Here is a 17,124-nt window from a genome sequence, read left to right on the forward strand (position 1 = left end):
AAACAACCAATCCATTAATTGAGAAAATAATCGCCAGATTAATCGATAATGAAAATAATCGTTAGTTGCAGCCCTAGCAATTTCTTCATTGATTATATTTCTCTGGCATGAAACCTGCAGGAGACTACATTAAAAATGTAAGCAGTACTCAATTTTTCTTTGACATCTATCTATCTACAGTATATAAGAAGAAAAACGTCTAAATGTATCATTGGCGATAGACTAAATTCAGTTGTTCAAACTACCTCAGCAGATGGTTTCAGGTGCATTAACACCCTCTGGACTGGAGTCAAGTCAAACCTGATTGGCATGGAACAATCATATATAACCAGTATAATATTCCTGTAATAACCCTGTCAGGACTTACAATATTGTACATTTTTTAATGTAATTCCTAACATCACTGCCATTTTTAAACATATTCCTACAGTAAGTTTAGTGATATTTCTCTATTATCTGTATTGCATTTATACCTCATGGCTATATCCAACATCATTTTTAATGTATCTTATCATGTAGTAACATACATCCTGATGATATCTTTATCATATAGAATCAGTATATTATAGTGACTGTCTAGGGGAAGAGATTTGTTGTTTGTCACAGGAGCTACTACACTAATAACAGCTGAAGAGAGAAGGCAGAATATTCATAACAAACCCGCATCAGTGTGTGGCGACACAAACAGGAGAACACACACACACCGCTGCAGTGTTTTTAGGTGATATCACTATAATGTTGTGAAACTAGAGGCCAGAATGAGAAAGAAAGAGAGAGAGAGAGAGAGAGTGTGACAGAAAGAAAGACTCTCCTGACTGTAAGTGGGTGATTTTCACAGAAATGCTGTTTCAGAGCTAAAACTCTCCTTCCTGTCCTCCTCACATCTTCCTGACGGTGCACGGGGAGACACGGCGGCTCCACCCATCAGGGCTGTAAACACACTGATAAATAATGTGGATTGTTGGAAAGAAAAGTAAACAGTGAGCTCAGTGATTGGTGCTTTGCTGCACAGTGTATGAGAGGGAGGGGGGTTCACTTCCAGTAGGTCTGAGTTTGTGTGTGGTTGTGCAGACCGCACAATACACACACACACATACAAAAAAAAAAAACAACACACTGCACCAGATGCTGTCAGATTCTGTCGTCGTAACAAAACAGTGGAAAGAATTGCTAGTGGCGCACTCAGGCTGATGTGGAGATACCCTGAATATCAACCGTGTGGACGACCTCCAGCCATCCTTGCACTTAACTTCTCTTGTCATACGAGGAGGAGGATTTATTCTGATCTGTATCAGCTATGAAACAAATTAAGCAACAGCAGATGTTGGGCTGCCTGGCTGCCGCCTCAATATCTGAGTGTGTGTCACTCATCACAATGAGATTTTCAAAATCTGTGTGGACACGTTCACCGCTTTGTCTTATCTCGCCGCCTGGTGACGATTTGCATTTGAGTCGGAGTTTGCTGTTTGTCAAACTGCGGCTGCTTTGTGTTACTTCATGGCACTTGGAAGGCGTTCGTCTTTGCAGCGTGCAAACAGAGTGTAAGCCCACGATGCTTCACATCTTCAGCTCTCCTTAAGCTTTTTTGCTAAGCGCCGTCCTGGAGGAACACACACACAGTCACACTTTTCATCTACCTGAAAGTACATTCACACACACGCATACATACATAATGTTACACCTAGCCCACAACTTTATCACTGGTCTTACAAATATGGCAAGGCATTGAATGTCTGCTTTCTTTGCCTCCTGTTTGTCTATCAGGGCACACACAGCTGGGGTTCAGGCCCAGCAGTCACTCATATGGTCTTTCACAGCTTTTAAATCCTGGCAGAGGTCAAAGTACGGACATAAAGACCCCTGCAGTTCCATTTTGAGGGTCAAACGTTCTAACAAAGTCTGAGAAACTCCAGTCTCAAAGTATCCTGATGGCCCCACATGGGCTGTCTGTTTCCTGCGCTGCCCCCTCCCCAGCCCGTGGAGTGTGTCAGTAGTTCAGAGCTGGGGGTGTGAGGGTCTGCAGTGGTGGTTAGCTGTTGTTCTCGGCAGTCATGTATTTCAGGGCGGCGAAGCCGTAGCGCCGCGACATGTTCTGCTGGAACTCCTCCTTCAGGGTCTTGAGGCAGACCCGGTACTGCTTGTTGGAGCGGAACTTGGTGATGTCGAAGCTGGGCGCGTGAGGCATGTGGATCATGTACGCATTGGGCAGAACCACAAACTCGTACTCCTGTAGAGAGAGAAGTGGCTGAGTGATGCTGCTTTACAGCTTCTTTATCACAACATACTGCAAATATAAAGTTAAAGCATGAACATTTAACCTTTGACAGATGCTGCTAGTCATGCATGAATTGTTGTAATTCAATCAATCCAGTTATTTTACCAAGATGAAAACAGCTGTACCACATGTTTATTTGGTTATAAATATATAAATAACATGAATAAAAAATTCATGTTGAAAAATTCAACACTTAAGGGTAAAGCTTTCTACCAGTCAACACCTAAACTGCCTACAACTTCCTGTTCCATGACACCAAGTGGTGCCAGCGACAATCCACACATCAGGTAAATGCAGCATGAAGTAACACTGTACAGCACACAGAGCATGCATGTCAGTGTCATCATAAATGAAAGCATGTAGTCTGTCAACAACAAAGTGTATCCTAAATATCAAATGAACTTTTCCTGTCTCTCTATCATCTCTAGCATCTTAATGATTCTAGCAAGACAACAGTAGATAAGGCATGACTCACCCCTTTTTAGAGGAGGTGTACATTTTGCATTATAGTTAACACTACATTGTAAGTAACTTGTATGGTGCAACCAAGTTTCACAGATATAACTGAACTCTCACACTACACTCAAACTAACCGACAAGACTTTTAGTAATTGCACTTTACTTTGACAGGGCCAGTGAGGCTATTTCATTATAAGATGGCATTTCATTGAATGTCATTCCAAAAAGAGATATTGAGTACTTCTGCCAAACTTGACCTAAGTCAATTTAATAAAGCTTTAATAATAAAGCCTAATCATTATTAGATGCATGCCGACTTTTCTGCAGCAGCATGTCTACAGGGGCGTTTGCTGTACAGTAAATGTGTGATGCACAGATTTCATATCAAACACACCACAGAAGAGATCAGCTGACTGTCTGCAGCTTTAACAACTACATTCATCTAGTTTTAAGATATTTTTATTTTTCAAGAATGGCAGAAAGTCAAGCAAGGAGAAGAAGTATACTAAGACATAAAGCCGACAGTTTAGACAGATAAAAGCTGGATAAAGTGAAGGTGTGTCAGTTACCTGCGCATCCAGCTCCATGATGTGAGCCACCTTGTTCCAGCCGAAGCCCACAAAGCGGCGGTCGTACTCAGGACTGTCCCTCCTCACCATGACATAGGGCTCGAAGTCGGCCTCCCACTGCACCCTGTAGGGCGTGGTGGCTGTCCGCCATTTGGCAAAGTTAGTTGGTGCATGGCCTTTAGTCCACACATGGTACCTGGCGGGAGAAAAAAATAAAAGGTTTCATCAAACTTTTGATGGAAGGAGTGTGAACCATGCTCATGTACTTTGGTCCAGAGTCCTTGTGAGAGGTGTGATTTATAGTTTATAAAATTTTAGGTGGCATTTGGGTTACAACCTGGATCAATGAAGCTCTTAAAAATCTTGTTATTTATAGAGTGTTTGTTTACCTCACACTGCAGACCAAATTGTTGTTGATGGCGGGAAAAAAAAAATTGTGCGGTGTCTTTTTCTGTCTGTGCCATCATAACACGTCTTTCTCCACCAACAGTCAAGATAAAAGAGGTATTTACTGACTGCAAATTCAAGGCAGGCAAAGCAAGTTAGTGTGACTGAAGGAAGTCTGACAGCCTGCACACCAGAGAAAAACGAGCAACCCGCTTGTCCTAACGTACAGAAAAATCTTACTGGCATCAAGTCCACAGTGTAAGGTGTCAGAGGAGCTGTGTGTTCCTGGTACATCTCACACTGGTACTGTGAGATAAGTGAATGTGTAAGTGCAATATTTTACTGGTTACTATTTCATCCCACTCAGAATGAAGTAACAATCAATTTAAAGGGTCAGTTCGTGCAGAAAGTTTTGGTTTTGAGATATCTGTCTATGAGACTTCTGCTTCTTATGTGAAGGTGAATGGAATGGTGAAGTTAATGGTGCTCACAGCATTAGAATTTTTTTTTTTTCCTGCAGAAATTCCTATGTCCCTACTACCATGGATAATCCACACAACACCAGAGAGACATTGTTAAAAAACAAATTTATTTCTCTCATTTTTAAAAAAAAATGTCATTCTTGCTAATTCTGTTTCATTTGAGTCACGATTGTGTCATTAGCTGTGGTAGAAGAAGAAGAAGATCCTTTACTTGAAGGTATACTATGGAAGGGTTTTCCTAAGAAACAATGTATAGACTCATACAAAAGTAATCCCTCTCAATCATCACTTATGACCCACTAGAAGAGTGTTGTGGTGTATTTATCTGCAAAGACTCTGCCCTCTGCCTGTATTTTCTTATTATTTTGCTGTGTTCAGGATGTTTCTGGGTGTCAACCTTGGGGCAGTGGGTGTGTAGCCCCCAGCCAATAACCTGTAGCCATGTAACCTCTAGCGACCAGGTTACATGGCTGTCTCTGTCTCTCTCCTCTGCTCTGCTCTCTGTCTGTGTCATGGATGTATAAAGAGCTGCAGATCTGTGTGTCTGCTTGACCGAGGGCGGGGCTGAGCTACACACACACAGAACAGAGCAATGCGGCACATTCCCGCAGGGTTGTACAGAGGTGTGGGTGTTTTTATTTGTGCTTTAGAATGTAATTACTGTTAAACAATTAGAAAGTAACATTTTATTTCTCTGAGTCACCGGGTTTGTTCTCGCCAGCGCTGCTCACTCTCTAGCTCATTCGACCACTGCTGCTCTCTCTGTCTCTTGCTCGGGGGAGGAAGGGTCAACTTTGAATGCTGTGTTTATAAAAACCACCCAAAAAATCCTGCATAGTATACCTTTAACTAAAAGTACCAATATATCAATGTAAAAATACTCCATTAGAAGTAAAAGTCCTGTATGAAAAATCCTACTTAAGTAAAAGTACATAAGTATTATGAGCTTGATGTAGTTAAAGTATTGCAGTAAAAGTACATAAGTATTATGAGCTTGATGTAGTTAAAGTATTGCAGTAAAAGTACATAAGTATTATGAGCTTGATGTAGTTAAAGTATTGCAGTAAAAGTACATAAGTATTATGAGCTTGATGTAGTTAAAGTATTGCAGTAAAAGTACATAAGTATTATGAGCTTGATGTAGTTAAAGTATTGCAGTAAAAGTACATAAGTATTATGAGCTTGATGTAGTTAAAGTATTGCAGTAAAAGTAGTGGTTTGGTCCCTCTGACTGATATATTATTATATATGACATCATTAGATTATTAATAGTGAAGCATCAGTGTTAGAGCAGCATGTTACTGTTGTAGCTGCTGGAGGTGGAGCTAGTTTACACTACTTTATATACAGTTAGCTAGTTTAGTCCAGTGGTTCCCAACCTAGGGGTCAGGCCCCTCCAAAGGGTCAGCAGATAAATCTGAGGGGTGGTGAGATGATTAATGGGAGAGGAAAGAAGAAAAAACAAAGTTCTGATACACAAATCTGTTTTCAGTTTTTGGACTTTTTCTCTAATCTTTGATTTGTGGTGAAATATTGGATCATTTGAACATTTCTTGAAATGAAAGCATGTGAGAAGTTTAGAGGGAAAAATCACTATTTGGTGGAGCTGTTAACAACTCATAGGCATGTGAAATGTGACCCCGACTACACACTGCTTTTTGTAAGACGTCAAAAGCCAAAAAGGTTGGAAACCACTGGTTTCATCTTTAACAATGTGTTGTATTTTAAAAGCTTGTTATATTATCCATTGTGTCAAATCTTCATCTGAAAAGTAACTAAAGCTGTCAAATAAATGTAGTGGAGTAGAAAGTACAATATTTCCCTCTGAAATGTAGAAAGTAGCATCACATGGAAATACTCGAGTAAAGTACAAGTACCTCAAAATTGCACTTAAGTAAGGTACTTGAATAGATAGGCCTAATAGTTGAGAATATAAGATTTGTCTCTGAGAAATAATATATTTCAATGTCACTCAAGTAGGGTATGTATTCTCAGTAGAAAGCCATGTTTCTTGTTAATATGTGTATTTGAAATGTTCATGTATTTGCATATTTTTTCAGTGAGGAAACAGCACCTTCAAATGTGTTTACAGTAACATTCCAACAAGTTAACTGTAAGCCCTAATGTAACTGTCCCTCATTTTAATTGCTTATTATCTTTTCTCAATTGTATTGGATTTTTATGTTTTATGTATTGCTAGCTCAGCACAATTGCCAGTGGGTCTTTTTGAATGTGGTCCTGAGGACTGAGTAAGGATAGCTGAATCGGTATATATATCAGACCATAGAGGAAGCAATGAAACTTGCTAATGTAGTGTATTGTTTGAATGAATATCTGAAGACAAAAACAGAGAGGAGGTTCACCTGAAGGTGAAGAGTGTGCCCATGTCCAGCTGAGAGAGCAGCTCAGCCTTAGATTTTGGGTAGGACAGACGATATCGCAGAGTCTCAAAGGCTGGAACCACCAGAGCTTTCTTGGTGTTGGCCATGTCTAGCTGCACCACTGACTTCCTACAAACACACACAGAGGCTTATGTTGTTATTACATGTACAAGAGCTCAGAAAAGACTGATTGAGCATTAAAAATGCATTAAAAAACTTGTTTCACAAACCTAAATGCCTATTTTAAAGGTGTTAATAACACTTTGGACACAGCTGGTTTGCCTCCATCTCTCTTTCTCCTCTTACCTGAGGTACTCGTAGAGGCCGTACATGGGCAGGAAGTCGATGTCTGACAGGAACATGTAGGGTGTGTTGACCTGCCGCATGGCTACATTTCGCAGAAGGTTGACCGGGTAGAACTGTCCCTCTTTGTAGACGATGTGATAGCCAACGTTCCCGCGGCTCATCAGCACCTCTGAGCCCTGAGCGTAGCGAAGGAACTGCTGGGCCTCAGCGTCTGACAGGTACAGGGCCAGGCTGATGGGGCCTTCCCAGTGCTTACAGATGGCCTCCAACATCTGGAGCCTGCACAGGGTGGAACACAGGCAAAGTGGCAACATAAATGTTTATTACTATGCAATATATGTTCATAGGGAAACCCCACAAATGTGCACAAGGTCCATATGCTCTGTAAACAACATATTAGATAACATCTTGTGCACACAGCATACTATCATCAATAAACTGGATAATAACTTATGTGGATTAGACAAATTGATTGAACAAGATAACTTATAATGTAATTCTGAGAAATCAGACACATTCTTCTCTTGTTTCCTTACCTTTTGTTACTTCATGACATACCAGTAGTAGGGCTGGACATCATTTGAAATTTTTACAGAATTACAGAAAAATCATCTTAATCAGAAAACATTTTTAGATACCAGTGCCAATATAATACTTGATTTTCACTACTACTTAGGAATAGTGACATACTTCTTGACAGGATCTTTTTTTTCTTAACAAAATCTGACTAACTTCTAGTGATGTAGAGTGACATTATAGTTCCATGCTACAAAAAGAAACAGCATGTCACACCTGACCACATCCAACTGTGATGTTGTGTGTGGTCAGATTTTCAAGAGATTTATAGAGTGCAGACATGTTTTCCTCCTTCCAAAATCTAGAGTGGAGTTACTCTTTAATGTTGTTTTAACACAAGCTGGTGTATAAGAACATTTCTTTAATGAAATGCAGTCTACAAATTAGCAAAGAATAAGTAAAACAAGACTAAACATCGGACCAAGCATTAGTTACCTGACAATTTTCTATACACAATACTACCCATGACACACTTTGTTCTGTAATGAAACAGTAAGGAGGTTCGATACCCAGTCCTAACCAGAAGCAGTAATCATTCCAATTCTACACACAGGACAGAGCATCCATGCTCTAAGACAGGATGTTTGTGTTCTAGTAGCTGCTACTTATCTGGAATCTAGAAGATTTTGCAAACTATGGAGCCCTGCAGCTGTTTTCAGTTGTTCCTGTTTCCATTATTTCTTTGTGACTTTAAAAAGTGAGACGTGACACAACATTACCATTACAATTAGCCATTATTGCCCACAGCTTTAATTGCTTTATGTTAAGATATGAAATAATGAGTTACTCAACCTTGGACTTGATATGCAAATGGGATACTGATATTTGTTTGATATTTGTTACGTTAAGAAAAGCTTGAGGCACCGTGGCTTAGCGGGAGACTTCTTTGAAGAGTTGAGCTTTAAAAACATTGTTGGTCAGGCTGGCCTCTGCTCAGTGTCACTCATTCTGAATACACAATATCTGCAGTAAAGTGGTGAAGCTGGAATGAAGAGTCATTGTTTTTCACTTTACCGAGTTAGGTATTTTTTCAATATTTCACATTCTCAAGCCTGTATGCCTTGATTTCATAACCCAAGTTCCTCCTCTCACTCCCTTTTCGCCTTCTAGTTACTCTGCATGCTTCTACTTCAGTAAATTCATTTGGTATTCTATCTGAAGGTGGGGTTGTGTTATTTGCTGAGTGTCTGACACTGTTTTGGATCTGGAATGCCAATATTTCCCTCCACAGCATGGGCCTCATTAAAACAAGACAAAGTCTTAAGCCAGCTAGCAGCCCCTAGAGGAGGCAAAGCTTATTACACACACTCCACAATAATATATAGCTGAGCAGGACACACACCACACTGGCAATATTAAAACAGGGCTCAAGTGTTGTTTGTCCTGAGGTGGATTTAAAGAACCATGTGGTCATTCAAATATAACGGTTTAATCCTTTGGGAGAGTGAACATACTCCACAAATACTGTGAATATTTATTAGATTAGATAAACTATTTTGTGTCAACGGTTACATTTCGTAGCACATTAGGAAAGCCTGTGGGATGTCTAAAACATATTTGAAAGAGCAATCAGTCTGTTTTTGTTTTGCTACAATGGTATCAGCAGGAATTTTCAATATGTGTTGATGAATCTCTCCACTCTGCTGAGATCGGATGCTTACTAAACAAGCAGCCTGGCTGACAGTCTTGTTGGTGGAATTCCACACCTCCGGGCTTTATTCTGCCCCCTTCACCATCCTTGAGCCAGCAAGAACTCAAACAGAGCAAGCAGAGAACATTTTCAGACATGCAATATCCCCAACCTTATTAACCACACTAAAAACAAATATATTTGTTCAGTCAGAAGGCAGAAATAGGGGGGTGGCTGCAGCGGAAACAATTCTGTCAACTTTGACATATTAATTAACTCTACTGGTGATCTCAAAATTCATGATTTGTCTTGAGAAAAGCTGTCACATCTTTCATTTTAACCATATGTTACAACGGGTCCTTGAGGTGGGGATAATGGACATGGAATTTGGTAGATTTTAAGAATATCTGCAGTTAAAGACAACTATCATTAGAGAGACTGTTGATTATCCTCAAGCTTTAAATCCACTTCCAGCACTTGGCATTGACTTGTTTCAGTTGCAAAATGTGTTGTACAGTATTTACTCCTAATACCATGGTAAGATGGTTGCAAACAGTACTGTTAAAGTCAAAGTATGCTTGAAATGAACTGGTTTGTATGAAGCGTTGCCCAAGAACATCTACAGGTAGTAGTGTTTCTATAGCTGTTCCGAACTGCCTTCCTGGAAGGCAAAACACCTTCTGTCCCAGAGAGACATGCAATTAATCCCTAAAGTGTTGAAAAGTGAGGGAAGTAGTTGTGTGGAGAGGACGACTGCCGCTTAGAACCAGAACCGGAGCAACCCGCCTGCCATCCGTAGAGAGACACACCAAGAGCAAACAGAGAACGGAGAGTTTCTGTTGAAAACAAGCATTGAGACCCGTGGAGACATGAGAGCAGCTGCTCGCTAACAGCTACGTGTGTTTACAGCAGAGAGCAGGAGGGAGGACAGATGTCTAACTCCGCTACTCTGTGCTGCGATTCTGTGCTGTGACTCTGCTGCTGCTGCTATGGACGGTCACAGAGCAGACACTTTCAGTTTGTAATTGTAGCATCCGTTGTCTGGCTAGGTATTGAGAACACTTAAATGGATTTTATTTCTGTTAGGTCCTCTGCTGGACCTAACAACTTTTCTGGCAGAAAACCCTGCAATGCCATTACGAAGAGGAGAAAGAGAAAAGGTAGCAGGTGCACAGAACTAATGGATATATGGACTTTTCAAATTTAGCAGGAAAAACACCATGCTCATTGCAAAAATGTGCTTATAATACTCCTGCTGACTGTTAACAATGAAACAAACTGCAACATTAGCATATAAATGGCAGATTGATAATGTTCGATGGTAAAAATCCCTGGATGTTCTTTGTATCCTCACAACTAACATAATGCTCTCTATTAAATCTGACAGTGGGGTGTTTCAAATCCACTAAAAGCTGAACGTGGTATGGCCCATCAGATACTGCAGATCTGTTAATATGCCCCATTGTGTCTCAGCATGGTGTTAGTAGAATACTGACAACCATTCTGCTTCATGGCTTGTAAATGAACTCCATCACATGAAGTATAAACCTGCTTAGTTGCCCATCTACAATTTGAGCTAAGAGTCTTTTCATGTGTGTTCATGTACATGGAAAAGACCTTGGATAGGAAAAATATCAGTGGAGGCAGAGGAAACATTCAACATGGCTGGGAACAGCTGCACCATGAAAATTGGTTTCAATTCAACTGCACCTCTTCCTCTCTGCACTCCACAATAATGGCAATATGATGAGTCTTACAAATTAGAGATGAAGGCATGCACTTTCACAATTTCCCCTTGAAGCTATCAACTTTGCAGGCAGTGGAAGTATCTGTGTGATGAATGACAGAACACAGCTGCAAATTGGTCAATGATTAATTGCAATCTGTCAATGATATCCTAAAAGTTTCTAAGCATAGAAAGAGAGAGTCTCCTGAATGATCTAACAATATTATATATATTTTCATGGAGGAGCAATGACAAGCGCAAGCAGTGCTCTGACTGTTTGGTATTTTGCTGACCTTGAATCTCACTTTGCCCGTCTGTGTGGTATTTTGGTGACCAGTGCAGAGTGCACAGGTGAGAGGTTTGTTCAAATTAAGCAGCGTAAAGCCAGTTGTTGTATTTTAGTTAAAATTTGGTCCTAGATTGAAAACATATGTCTCAGAACGACATCTCTTTCTGGTGCAACATCAATCCGCTTACACTTTGGTAATTTTATGAAGAAGAGAAAACTAAAAACGTGTAGCAAATGTGCAGATTAATCATTTAAATATTTATATTATAAAGGTATGCTAAGCAGGATTTTCCTAAAAAAACCAATGTGTAGACGCATACAAAAGTAATGGAAGAGTATGGTCTTGATCTGCTTTGTGAAAAGTTCCCTGAGATAACTTTTGTTATGATTTGGCACTATATAAATAAAAATTGAATAGTCCTTCTCAATCATCACTTGAGACCCACTACAAATGTGTGGCAATGTGTTTATCTTCAGAGACCCTGCCCCCTGCCTGTATGTACTTTTCTTATTATTTTACTGTGTTCTGGACGCTTCAGGACATCAACCTTTGGGTAGTGGGTGTGTAGCCCCCAGCTAGTAACAGTGTGCAGAGTGTGAGGTCAGGACTTGTAGCATAGCAACCAGGTTACATCACTGTTTCTGTCTCTCTCCTCTGCTCCGCTCTGCTCTCTGTCTCTATGTCATGGATGTATAAAGAGCTGCAGGTCTATGTGTCTGCTTGACCGAGGGTGGGGCTGAGCTACACACACGCAGAGCAGAGAGGCAGAAGTTATTTCAATTAAACACTCCAACCGAAATCGATACAGAAAATGTTTAATGTGGTTGAAGCAGGAAAGTCAGTAAATCAGTGTGCATTGATCTATCAATGAATGTGAGTGATTCTTACAGTATCTCTTGTCCACAGCTGCTTTATACGGTATGAGAAGCTTCTCCTTCAGTTCATTAAATCCCTGCAGCATCTGAAGGCAGCAGGACTCATATGTTGATAAATCTGCAGCCTCTGATTAGAGAAATACTGCACCAGAGCGCAGTGCCACTAAACACGGCTGTTCACTGTGTTTACCTTCATTAAACCACCTGACATCAGGCTGCTACAGAATAACCACATGCACACCTTTACACACATCAGATTGATCGGTTCTCTTTTCCAACTTTCTTTTTTAGCAAAAGTAGCATTTCATGTCTTATTCTTGAAATATATTGCGGTGCAAACACTGTTGTGTCATAGACTGTGACCATTTACGATGTGAGATATATTAGAATTGTTGCTGAAATAGCTTCGGTCTGATGCAATCATATAAACAGCTTCATCAAATTTTTTTTTTTTGTATTTGTTATTATAGTTACTAACTGAAGGAAAATCAAACTCCATTCAGGGACACTGGAAGTCAGTCAGAATTGGAGGTGCTGAGAGAAATGATGCCATATTAAATGCTGCACAACATTCATTATTTTTTGTATTAATTTCAATGGCCAACAATATTTTACACCAGTTTTAGAACATTTTACACCACAACGGACAGCAAACTTGAACACCGACATGCTGTATGTCAAAGCTATTCAGGTATTGACGTCTCGCTCACAAAATGTGATATGAGCCACAGGCACGCTATACGGGCAGCAACAGAACAAAGCACTTAAACTATAACACACACACACACACACACATTCATTGAAGAATGCACTCCAAAACGCAACTCCACACTACAGGGACATCCTCTTCCTCTCATTTGAAGTATGCTGCACTACCAGATCTGTGACAGCTGTTTTCTGGCAGGGTGAGGATTTTTGCTGTTTGGCACTGGTTAGTGATACCTAACCAAGCAGCAACCTCCATAGCTGAAAAATGAAGCCAATACGAAAGTGCCAGACACTGCAGTTCCTCAAATATCTACTTGAGGCTGGCTCCAAAAGCAAGTCAATCCTCATAGACCCCCATGTTAAAATACCCAACTTTACAGCAGAAATAAATGTTTACAGCCTGGTACAAAAAAACATTTTGGTCTCTATAGCCTATTTCCCCTTTCATGACAACTGTACAGGGGGTGAATTTTTTTTATAACTCACCTGTTTAAATTTTATTAACCTGTAAAGTTATGCATGATTAAGGACGTGACCACTTTGAGTGACAGGTCGCTAGTCGCTAGGTGGCTTGTTTCAGCAACCTGGCTTCACCTCAGCTCCACCTCTTTTGCTCATTTTGGATTAGCCTGGAGTTAGGCGGAGTCAGGCAGTGCCAAGATGACGACGGCCGAAGCCGCCCACTTTGAGCTTTAAAACCGCTCTTCAGAAACCGTCCATATTAACGTCCTTGTTAACGTCCATATTTTTCTATGTCCTAACCCATAATTACCGGTCACTAACATCTGTGATCCTTTGTGCCTAGCTACATGCTCTGTGTTAGTGCATCAGATACACAGAAATTACATTGAATGTTCTAAAATGAAATCAAATATCATAAAAAAAACCTAAAAATAACTAAAGGGTAGAATTCAACCATTTAATGAACAACCATGTTCATTATGTATTAGTACATGACTGCTCATGTTAAAATCCTATTCTCAAAAAATATTTTTTTATTGATGTGTTTAATGAACTTTTTTGCCTTGCAGTTACAACCCCTGCCAGCAGGGGGTGCTGCAGCCCCCTCAGCACCCCTACTTCCAGTGTCCCTGACTGTCCATCTGTCTTTGGCTGCAGATCTGTGGTGATGTGTGTTCATGCTGTGGTGCTCTGGACATTCCACAGACATTTCCTGAAGAAAAGCTTTCTGTTTGTTGAGCAGTCGTTATCATGCTTAACTGTTACTGGCTGAGCTGTTTCAGAGCTATGAGAGCAGTGTGATCCATGTGATTAGCTGAGAGAGTATTTAATAATCACCACACCCACTGATCTATAGTCACCCTTTTGTACTTTGCGCTGCTGCACATACATGAACCAAAACAGCAGGTGTGCATAGAGACATCCACATGTTCTGTGTCCAAGACCCACCACCCTGCACTTGTCATTGCACCTGCACAGTTAAAATAGGGCCCTATATGTTGAGGTCATGGTCATCAGATTTTATAATTTCAAATTCTGTTTCCCATCAGTTATGCATGGAGGATAGCTCTAAATATGTTGATACTCAAGAGCCCTACAGTTATTGATTTCATCCCAAACTGAATCCGAAAGTCTGAAACCCTGATTCAGAAAGTGAGCCACTTCCTACAAAGTGTAATTTTTAGCTTCTGCTTGCTGTTAGTGGCACAAATAATAGCATTTTAAGCTCTATGATTGGATGTTTCTCACCCCACCCAATACTACAATACATAAGTGTTTATGTACACAGGCTTACAAGAACCAAATATTTATTGAAGTGGTTGCTCATCCAAGCTTGGGAAGAGCTCCAACTCTCTCTTATCCAACCTTATCTATGCATAAAATGACACCCTCCACTTGGCTACTCAATAGAATTTGTAGAGCACTTGAAGCCCTGAACACTTGACCACATATAAAGACCTGCTGCAGAAAGTGGGGGTTAACTTTTGGCTAGGCAGTTTTTGAGAGCACCCCATTTAAATGTAAGGGAAGGTTAATAAATAATTAGAGGAACAGTAGAACAGTACCTGTCCATAGAGAGCTGGGCGACTAAGGTGACATCAGTGTTGTCAGAGCTGGGTTCGTACTCATAATGGAGGAAATAGAGATGTGTTCTGTGGACGGTGAATCGCTCTCGACGAAACTCATAGCATGGATCATCTTCGTCCAGCTCAGACAGAGTCTTCTGGAGCTGCAGATAGAGAGGAGGACACAAACAGTGAGAAAGCTTTATGGACCAGAAAGTTAACCTTGAGTATGTGGCTACATCAGAGTCTGTTGACATGCTGTATGAAAACTGCATTCTGCGCATTGATCACCATATGACTAAAACAGATAATTTGTCACTTCATATATTCCACACTTTACCAGGGTTATTATAATATTTGTATATATGATGTTGGGTTCATCAAACTATTGTTATCTCACATTTTTAAGGTTTAAAGTGTTCAAAATGTGCACTGTTGATATGTTGCTGCTTCAAATCTGTATGTTTGCATTCTTGTTTAGTCATGATGTTTCTCCTTTTGCATACATTATCGTTACATTTTGAATGATTGCAAGCAGCAGCATCTTTTGTGGCATTTGAATGGACGGGGCAAATTCTTCCTCTGAAGCAGCAGTGTATGTTTAAACCTTAAAAATGTAAGCTACAAATGGCTACAACACATTAAACAAAAGGACAACATTGTTGCTTGTCCTACAACAGTGGTTGCAAACGCATCGATCGCGATCGACTGGTAAACCTTTGAGACTTTCCCTGTAGCTCCTGAAAATAAGAGAAAAATAAATACACAAATACATTATGCCTGATCAATGTTCAGTTTTGCAAGCACCTCTCTCTCCAGAACCAGTACATTAACTGACACATCATCAATATATGGCACTTGCTGGTGATAGCCTTTGAGGTAACAAGCTAGCATGGCGGAGGCTGCATGAAAGAAGACAAAAATGTACAGTTTCCATCCAGAATGGGAAGAGGAATTTATTTTTGCCTTGGTGAAAGACAAGTATATATGTATTTTGTGCCAGTAAACTCAAGCACTGTCTAAAAGAGGAAATTTAGAGCGGCACCACAACACTAACCACCAGAAATTCAAAGACAGCTACCCCCCGAAGAGTGCAATCCATGCAAGGAAAGTTGACGAGGTGAAATCGGGGTTGAAGGCCCAGAAATCGCTTTTCACAAAACCTGCTGTTAAAAATAAGGCTGCTACTGAAGCATTATTTGTTGTAAGTTACCTTTTGGCTTAACAAAGACAACATCAAAACTGCACTCTGTGGTGTACCGCTTGGCCCTGCAACAGTGACAAGAAGGGTCGAGTCACTGTCAGAGGGCATGGATCAAGCGTTGGGACTTGTCACTGAATATTTTTCACTACGGTTCAATGAATCCCTGGAAGTAATGGACACAGCTCTGCTTGTTGTATCTGTCAGAATGGATTTCCAGGATTCTACAACAACGGAGGACTTCCTCACTCTTTTGCACATAAAGGAGAGAATGAGAGGTGAGGATATTTACAATGAGTTTAAAACATATGTCTGTGAAAATGATATCTCCATTCATAAACTGGTGGCAATTACTACTGATGGGGCCCTGGCAATGCACTGTGTGCGTGCTGGTTTTATAGCACTGTGCTGTAATGTCCCTGATTTTCCCAACTGTGAATTATCACTGTGTGATTCATCAGCAGGCCTTAGCTGGAAGGTCGTGGACTTATAAAATCTATTCAAGCAAAAGCGCTTCAGCACCGCTTATTCAAGGCGTTACTGGATGAGCTTGATGTCGCTTACAGAGACCTTCTTCCATTCATGCTGATGTCCAATGGTTGAGTTGTGGCAAAGTGCCGCAGCATTTTGTTGACTTGCTGCCTGAGATAAAGACTTTCCTGTTGAAAAGGAATGAGGAGCACAAGGAACTGTCAGATGATGCATCGCTATTGGACCTGAGTTTTCTGACAGACCTACTGGCAAAACTGGATGCACTCAACAAGCTCCAGGGAAAAGACCAACACCTGCCCCACATGATAAGCGCAATGAATGTGTTCAAGGCCAAGCTCAGTGTTTGGACCACACATCTAAAGAATGGGAGGCTGACGCACTTTCCCAACCTGCAGAAAATGTCACAAGCCATCAAAGACAGATGCTCTTCACCGTGAGAGGTACTGTGCTCACCTGGACAAAGTGGCAACAGAGTTCAATCAGCATTTTAGTGAGTTAGACGTCATGGAAGATATTGTTGCATTTGTCTCAAACCCATTCTTGCCCATTGATATAGAACAAGTAGCAGCCAAATTCCAGCAAGTATTTAATTTGCCAAGTGGAGTTGAAATGGGGATGGTTGATTTGCAAAATGACATAAGTGAAAGCCAGATCAAGGGACAGTGACTTTTGGGGACATGTCAGCAGAGAGACCACATGTGCACTGAGTGAGTGCCTACTTTGGATCCACTTACCTCTGT

At 40.6% G+C, this 17,124-nt stretch overlaps 1 protein-coding gene across 3 annotated transcripts in view; it reads right to left on the reverse strand.

Moving 5' to 3' along the window:
• large1 (LARGE xylosyl- and glucuronyltransferase 1) overlaps positions 1-17,124 on the reverse strand; it is a 128,229-nt gene continuing 111,105 nt past the window's right edge. For all 3 annotated transcript variants that reach the window (XM_044343399.1, XM_044343398.1, XM_044343400.1), the window contains 5 exons: positions 14,692-14,855; positions 6,860-7,138; positions 6,536-6,682; positions 3,304-3,499; positions 1-2,227 (listed from right to left, as the gene is read on the reverse strand). In XM_044343399.1, coding sequence (XP_044199334.1) covers positions 2,030-2,227; positions 3,304-3,499; positions 6,536-6,682; positions 6,860-7,138; positions 14,692-14,855 — 984 coding nt within the window. In that variant the 3' untranslated portion in view covers positions 1-2,029. The remainder of the gene's footprint in view (positions 2,228-3,303; positions 3,500-6,535; positions 6,683-6,859; positions 7,139-14,691; positions 14,856-17,124) is intronic.

The sequence above is a fragment of the Thunnus albacares genome, chromosome 23, assembly GCF_914725855.1.
Source record: "Thunnus albacares chromosome 23, fThuAlb1.1, whole genome shotgun sequence".
Lineage (NCBI taxonomy): Eukaryota > Metazoa > Chordata > Actinopteri > Scombriformes > Scombridae > Thunnus > Thunnus albacares.